The sequence below is a fragment of the Sarcophilus harrisii genome, chromosome 3, assembly GCF_902635505.1.
Source record: "Sarcophilus harrisii chromosome 3, mSarHar1.11, whole genome shotgun sequence".
NCBI lineage: Eukaryota > Metazoa > Chordata > Mammalia > Dasyuromorphia > Dasyuridae > Sarcophilus > Sarcophilus harrisii.
The window spans coordinates 117378047-117386068 of NC_045428.1; the positions used below are offsets into that span (position 1 = coordinate 117378047).

Here is an 8022-nt window from a genome sequence, read left to right on the forward strand (position 1 = left end):
GATGGCAGCAGATTGGATATGTGGGTGAGGAAGGAGAGGAGTGAGGGAGTCAAGGATAACACCTTGAGTTACTGAAAAGTTAGGAAGAGTGGAAGGCTTAAGGGGAAAGATAATTGAGAGTTCAGTTTTGGATGGATTAAGTTTGAGATATCTGTGGGACATTCAGTTCCTGGTATCTAGTAGGAAATTAAGGTTGTGAGATAGAGATTCATCCTAAGAAGTCTGTAGCTTTCTAGAGTTGGACTTTTGCCCTCCCTTGCAACATCAGTTCTGGTAAAATACCAGAACTGATGTTGCAAGGGAGGGCAAAACTAACAACATAGCATCAATATAAAACATTAGCATTTAAACAGTATTTGGTTAATTAAACTTGTGTCCTGGTTAATCCTAAACTGATCTAAGTCAGTTAGAATTCTTTCATTCTTGATTACATTTCTCTGAAGCTCCTCTAGCTGAGTGAGCTTATATTCCAATGGGGGAAGTAGGCCCATAAAAGGAAGCTGAAAAAGAGGAGGAGGAGAAAAGAAAGAGAACACTCCTTTCTGGGCATGGTAGAGAAAGTCCAGATTCACAAATGCAATTAGAGGAGCAAAGAAGACATGGCTGGCTTGGGTGTCCTTCAAATGGAAGTTCTGGGAGCAGCCAGCTGATTGCTGGAAGAGATTGCAGGGAAAAAGAAAAGAATGTTTGAAGGGTGAGAAGTCTAGGGGTAGAAGGAACTTTCCTGGGTGTAGAGATTCTTTGTTATAGTAAAGAAGGTCAGAAATGTTGCCTTGGAGAAGGCTTAAAATAAAGGGAAAGTAAAGAATAGAACTTTGAAGATCTGTAGTATTTCAGATCCCAGCTGGTTGGAGGTAGCATCATCCAGATGTAAATAGAGTCCGGGTCTTTATTAACTCTTTTCTGTATTAATGTATGTACCTTGAGTCCTTGTTTTGGGAGGGGTTGGTAATCCTGGGAGAGGCTTGGTCTTCCTTTTCTTCTTTTGCCCTAGCTGATGTTCTTGGATCTTTAGCTGTGATCAAAAAACAGGAGGGTACTACCCTATCTTCTTCATTTAAGGTGTTGGGGGTGGGGGTGGGGGTAGGGGGGGAGAGGCTCATTTAAGATTAATTTGCATTTCTGGATAGCTCTAGACTTATACCATTCAATACCCTTTATTTCAGGAAAGATAAAGGTTATTTTCTCACAAAGTAATTGACCACATTTTGGAATGAAGGAATTTCTTGTAATAAATTACCTCAATTGACTTTTCATTTTAAGATATTTAGTCTCTAAGAGTAGAAAGAAAATTTTTGTGGAATTTGTGATACCAGTTACTAGATGGGTGCAGGAAACCTTGAAATCACGATCATGGTCTTTTTCCTTACTCTTAGTCATTTCTCTGCTCCTCTGAAATAGCCAAGGCCAAGTTCTTACAGAAGGGAAGCTCTGGATATCACCAGCTCCTTCCAGAATCTAGAAATTGCTCTTCTAAGCATATGTTCGTGTTCAGAGTTCTGTCCCTCCTTTTATTTTCTATGAGATATCTTCATGAATTTTTCTGTATTCCAGTAGTTTTAACACTTAATCAATATTTAATGATATTTTTGCACTTTAAGTTTTCTATTTCTTATTAATTTTAGGCATCTTTGTAAAGAAACACAAATATTAAATTTTCTTATTCATTTAATGGTTTATGACTAGAAACAGTTTAGGAATCAAATAATTGGGCTATCGGTGGTTATTGACACCAGAAAGTAGGCAGAATTTGCTGTGCATTATGCTAATTTAAAGAATCCAGTTGTAAACATTGCCATGTAACCTTTATTCATACTACTCGTTCATTTTGTGAGGGATGACAGATTCACCTCTGAAGTTTCTGGGATGACAGTCTTTACCCTTTTTAATAAGGTAGTATATGTCCAACAGACAAATACATGATGTTAAACTTATTAAAATAAAGGTGATAAATCATGCCCACTTTATTTGATTTATTCTGTTGATAGTGTTTCTCACAAAGGCTCTAAAATTTCAGAATCAAAATATTATGGAATAAGATAGTTTCCCATATCCTTTAGGCAGTGTGAACTGAGGTTATCAAACAGTTAGTTTTAGAATTCTTAATAAATAACTGACAGCGAATTAAAGTCAGCAGAAAGAAATTTTGAGTGTTTGGGGAGAGAGATCAACATTATTTGTATTCCCTGTTTTTTTAATTAAAAAATTTAAAAATAAGAGTAAAAGATCATACCATACAGGCTGCTAATATAATAAAGCTTCTTTTATGTTCAAAAAAATCCCTTGATATAAAGGATATTTTACAAAGTTTAAGTCATATTGCAGTATATGACATTAGACAAGACTCCCCCCAAAAAATTGAGTAGGAAATGCAAACAATAAAGCATTTCCTGTTTAATAGTTATGAAAATTGATCCCTCTTACGGATTTTACAAATGTTAACAATTCATCCTTAATAACTGAGTCATTAGGTTAGTTAAAAATTGATTGAATGGCATGGAAAATAATTTGAACAGTTTTGACATAACAACACAAAATCATATTTGAAAAGTATATACTGGTAAAATGAAATATCATGTTGAACCAAAATTGAGGAACAACAGTGAAGTACCAGAAGTTTTAAACATGTTTACATGTTGCATTGAAATGCAGATCTTATTTTATATGTCAGTTTATATAAAGGTATTTAAAAATCACATGGAATTTGGGAATATTCTAATTTTTAATAAAGAAATTGAATTTGTCATTGCTGAATGAAGAATTTTGCATTTAGTAAAGCTAATGAGAGCATAAATCTGGCCAAGACAATCTGAGTCACCATTTAGTGTTCTGATTTAAATTTTACCTTAACATTATAACTGATATAGTACAAAGTGAAACCTTCGCTATTTTACTCTATGGATATTGATTATGCAGTACAAAGCAGAGAAAGAGCAGGTTCTCTGAGTTTAAAAACTAGTAGTAGATAAGACAGAAAGGTGAATAACTAAAAAAATCATATTGAATTATATGTGTAGGAGAAAGACAGAGAGCTTTGATAGATTTGAAGAGGAAGGATTTATTCAGGGAACAGCTTTTAAAACAAACACCCTTTTCCCTTCCTTCTCCCAACAAATCTATGTCTCTTGTAGTTAATATTAGATTCTGTAGAAACCTTTCCTATTACTAAATTTACTGTTGTAAGACTCTTAGAATTTTCATGCTATATATATGTGTGTGTGTGTCTACAAACATGCATACTGGACTGGTGATTTTACTGCTTTAAGGAAGCTCTAACTGATGTAGGTCAACTATAGGAGATTTAGAAGGGCTTTTCTGAGGTGGTCAGTATGTGTCAGAGGTAAGACTCAAACCTGAGCAGGTCTTTTCTGACACCAAAGCACCATAGCCTCCTCTTGACTACACATATGCCAGTTTATGTACACACGTACGTATACCTGCCTCCGTGTCTCATATGCCTGTAAGAAGCAGTGTTTAGGGCAGAGACAGCTGGACTCAGAGGCCAGAGACTTGGGTCGTGGCTCTGATATACATCTTGACTGTTAAGTGATAGGCAAGTCACTAATCCTCTCAGTGCCCCTGGGCCCTTCTATAACACGAAACTGCCAAGAGGTTGCCATTTCTTTACTACTATGTAGACAATCACAGGTCCAAAAAAAAAAAAAGAAAAAAACCTCAAGAATGATGTTTATTTAGCTGTTTATGTGTAACTTGAGCCCTTAAATTAAGCTACTAGTGTTTTTTTTATATCTAGCTGTAGTTTTTTCCTTTATCCTCTTAGCTCTGTTGTGCTGTATTTCACTGGACCAGGTGATTGAAAATTAATTCTATTGTATACTTTTGGTTAAGAGCTCCTAGGTTTGGGGGTTTACTTTTTCTGCTTGATGTCTTAGAGGCAACACTCTAATGCTTTCCAGGACAGAGTAAATATTTTTATTTGGATTGATTTAAAAATGAAGGCCATTGAGTTCTCATTTGTCTTATTTTGGCTGGAGTTCCTAGAGCTCTGGAGTTTTGGTTGATACATTCTAACTGGAAGGGTTCAAGCATGGGCTTGATAGTAGTCTGCTTACCTATTTGAACACCAGCCTAAATTCAGATCAGTTTAATACCAAAAGGATGGCTACCAGCTTATGAAGCGGTACGATTGCATCAGGGGAGACAGTAAGCATCTCCCATGAAGAAACTATTGGGGTCTTTTGAGGAATTAAAGTAATATCTTTGCTTACTGTAGACACTTTGACTTTTTGTGTAAAAACAATGTACATAAAGATAATATTAACGACTATATAATAACTTTTATTAGACAAACATATTCTGTTACAATGTGTATTTTTTCCAAAAAAGTTAAATTATTTTTCTAACAAGTTATATTTTTATAAATTGTCAGTTCTTAAATCAGGAAGAAAAGAACTAATAATTGTAAATGATAAAATGTTTTATTTTAATGGCTCTTAGTTTTAATTTTACCTATGCAGGATAAAATTAATGCCATACATTGTTTACAATTTTCTAGTTGTCTGTAATTGAAGAAAATAGGAATTGAATGTCAATCACTGAGCATAGAGCTGAGCATTAAATACTTTTATTTTCTTAGATGGACGCAAGCCATTTCCAATTAACCATGGGAAAACTAGTGATGATACTTTATTAGAGGTAAGAAGACTTTTTAAATCAACTTTAAATAAAATGAACTTGAGAAAGATAATCTGTTTTTGTAGCTTTCTTGTTATTCTGTCATGCTTTCAGGATCTTGCGATTTTTTGAAGACCAGAATGAAATTGTCATTTGGCAGCGAAAGTATATTTGAAGTAAAAAGAGTATTTGCAGGATCCCAAATGGGGTGAAAATATTAAATTTGATTTGGAGACTTGCATAACAAAGAAGTCCTATTGTGTTTTTAAACATTTTTATGTTTGGCAGATGATAAACTATCAAGCAATAACTGCTAAACACAGCGACGCATAGTAGGTATGAGTATGATACAACATATTATCAGGAAAGAATTATATCCAAGAGTGATATAAATAATCTCATCAGAAATATATAACTCAGAGGCAATGTAAGTTAGCCATCATGTATCAAGAGCAGCAAATAGCAACAGATGGATAGCTCATGTACATCCACTATTAACTATGTAATATGAGGAAGTTTTAAGCACACTGCATGGACATGCTTGGAGGATTCGTGAGTGAAAGCAGACAAGAGGCTCACATTAAAGGATTGAATAGGTTGTTGATTGTACCATTTAGGGAAGTACCTACATGATGAGAACACATATTACTTTAGTGTGGTTTTTTAATGGACCACCAGCCATTCTGATGTTGCAAAGTAATTTTTCAATTTATTTTTTAACTTAAAAAATCAGAATGACCATTTATTGAGTGTCCATGTTAGATTTGGAGTGAGATGTAAAAGTGGATCTTTTGGTTGATATTTTCTAAATATCTACTTAATGTTCATTCTTTTATAACATTAAGGCAGGCAAATCATTACAGGTTTTAAAGTGAAATAATTTCTTTTAGAATTTTTAGATAATAGCATGTATAGTTTTATTTCTGGCCTTGGTAATTTATGGTAGTACTTTTTTAGTTGCCACTTGGGTCCTGGGAAAATTATGAAGTTTGTCCTTTTTTGAATTTCTGCTTTTTTCCTCTAAGCCCTTCTACTACCTGCCTCTTCATGTCTAACCTTTGGACACACTATGCCCTCATGAACTTCAGTCTTTGGTTGTTCATTGTCTTTATCTCTACCCATTTCTATCCTTCTTTTTAAAAGGAGAATTTATTGATCCACATGAGTTTCTGATTGGTGGAATTTTTTGTAGGAAATATTTCAGAACAAAAAAGATCTTGCTTGATCCAGCATAGCCTTCCTTTCACAATATGTTTTACCCCACCTTTACCATCTATACACACACGTACACATATGCATACTAAAGTTAACTTACTTAGCCAATGTACATGGGATTACCCTTGCAGTGTCACCAGGTCTCTCCTTCAGCTCTTTGGGAATCAAAAAAACAGGGCAAAGAAGATTGGAATCTGGGAGATATGAAGAGTCTCTGTTCTGTTTTTCACCTGTTACTATAAGACTTTAAAAGATTTAAGTAGTACTCAAAAAAAAAAAAAAAATAGTATGACTGTCCATAGACCACTTTGAGCCAAAAATGTTGTGGATCAGATCTAAATCAACTAAATCAAGTATAGGAAAACCCCACTTCACCAGACTTAAGACGAAGAAAAACACTGTTTTTCAGGAGGTGCCGCTGAGTTTTTGTTTCTTTCAGGAATAGTGGAGGGCATCCAAACTTCTAATTACATCCATGTTAGAAGCTCTCAATATGAAATACTCCTTTTACCAATATGAGATTAGCATCTTTATAACCTATTTCTTAGATAGTTGTTGGGGGCTTTTTGATATGAGGACTTGTCTATAATTACATACCTAATATATGCTTTTGAAACAGGTTTTAAATCCAGGTCCTCTTGGCTGTAAGGATTGACATATTTACAGTATTACATTGCCTCTCAACAAGTGAGGAATATTACATGTAAATGTTTGTAGTCAGAACATAAACATTTGACATAGTTATAAATATCAGTACCTTAAAACTCTGCTCACAAGGTACAGTTTAAAGAAATTACGTTTAAAAAAACCCATTTTATTCATTTGATAAGTTTAACCTATTGGTATGCTGGCAGATATTTAACAACTTGCCCTCCCAAAAAAATTTATTGGTAACATACTTTTAAATTTTATCTGCATTATTAATATTTTCTCTCACTTTCTTAATGTCTTGATAATCAATAAAAGCAAGTAAAGTAGCCATGATCTTTAACAACCCTTCTCAGTTTCTAAAGTATAAATATGCTCATATTGAAAACAGAGCTAGTTTTTATAGGCTCCAGCATATTCTCGTTTAAAGTTTTTTTGTAGCTAAGGACCCAAAAAATAGCATCAAAAGAATGAGTTACAGAAAGCTCTTAAGAAAATAAGTGGAGAACATCATGTGATGGAGTGATAAAGTTGGGTGGCAAGAGGAATTGAGTTTTTCAGGAATTTGTTGAAGTCATAGGTTTTACTAATATTATTACCATTAACTCTCAAAGATTATTAACTTAATTTGTTCTCCAATGTTATCATCTAGTCAGTCCCTCATTTCTTATACCAGTATGTAAGCTAAGTATAGTAGTCTCTGTATTTTGAATTTGTTATAACATGCTACTAGGGTAAATCAATACTGCTAATTAAACCTCAAAAGTGCTGTTAGCTCTCTCTTGCTCCTTGCTGCTATTCCTCTCTGTATTCATAAGCAGCTTTTGTTGTGACATTCCTTTTAATTCCTATAGTAATTCTGTTGGGCTATAGAAATACAAAAATAAGTCAATTTTAGTCTGATTTTCAGGATAACAACAGTCTACTGTATATGACTTGTATAAATTAGAATAACAAATAAGTGTTTATTTAGCAGCTGCCTTTGTTGGTGAAAGTGTTTTTGTTTATAAACTGAGATATTGTATCTTTATGTCTTTCATTTATAGGATGCCATAGAAGTTTGCAAGAAGTTCATGGAACGTGACCCAGAAGAATTAAGATTTAATGCAATTGCTCTTTCTGCAGCATAGTTTATGCATAGTGAAAACACCAGTACTGTATTATTTGTAACAAAAATAAAATTCCTCCTGCCATACGCCAGTACTCACAAATTTTGATATTTTCATGATTATATTGATGATACTGACCAATAATAGTTTATGTGGATTAAACTTTGAATTAATCTGTATTTTGTGTCTTTTTTTCCTCTCATGTATGGAAGATCACTGTTCTACATAAATCAAAATAACATAAGTGGCACTCACAGTTGCACTTTTTATGCCTCAGTATGATGAATATCAGATAGTTTATACAAATACAATATTTGAATTAATTTAAAGGCATATGACTTCATTGCTGTGGATATGTCCTCCATTGCCACAGATTCCAACCTCTCTGTATGCCTTATGAAAGAATAACTATCGC

General features: G+C 33.8%; 1 protein-coding gene across 4 annotated transcripts in view; it reads left to right on the forward strand.

Annotated features, from left to right (window-relative positions):
• The window catches only part of UCHL3 (ubiquitin C-terminal hydrolase L3), an 83785-nt gene extending 75999 nt beyond the window's left edge, over nucleotides 1-7786 (forward strand). For all 4 annotated transcript variants that reach the window (XM_031958495.1, XM_031958496.1, XM_031958497.1 and 1 more), the window contains 2 exons: nucleotides 4598-4656; nucleotides 7545-7786. In XM_031958495.1, coding sequence (XP_031814355.1) covers nucleotides 4598-4656; nucleotides 7545-7628 — 143 coding nt within the window. In that variant the 3' untranslated portion in view covers nucleotides 7629-7786. The remainder of the gene's footprint in view (nucleotides 1-4597; nucleotides 4657-7544) is intronic.
• The last annotated feature ends 236 nt before the right edge of the window (nucleotides 7787-8022 follow it).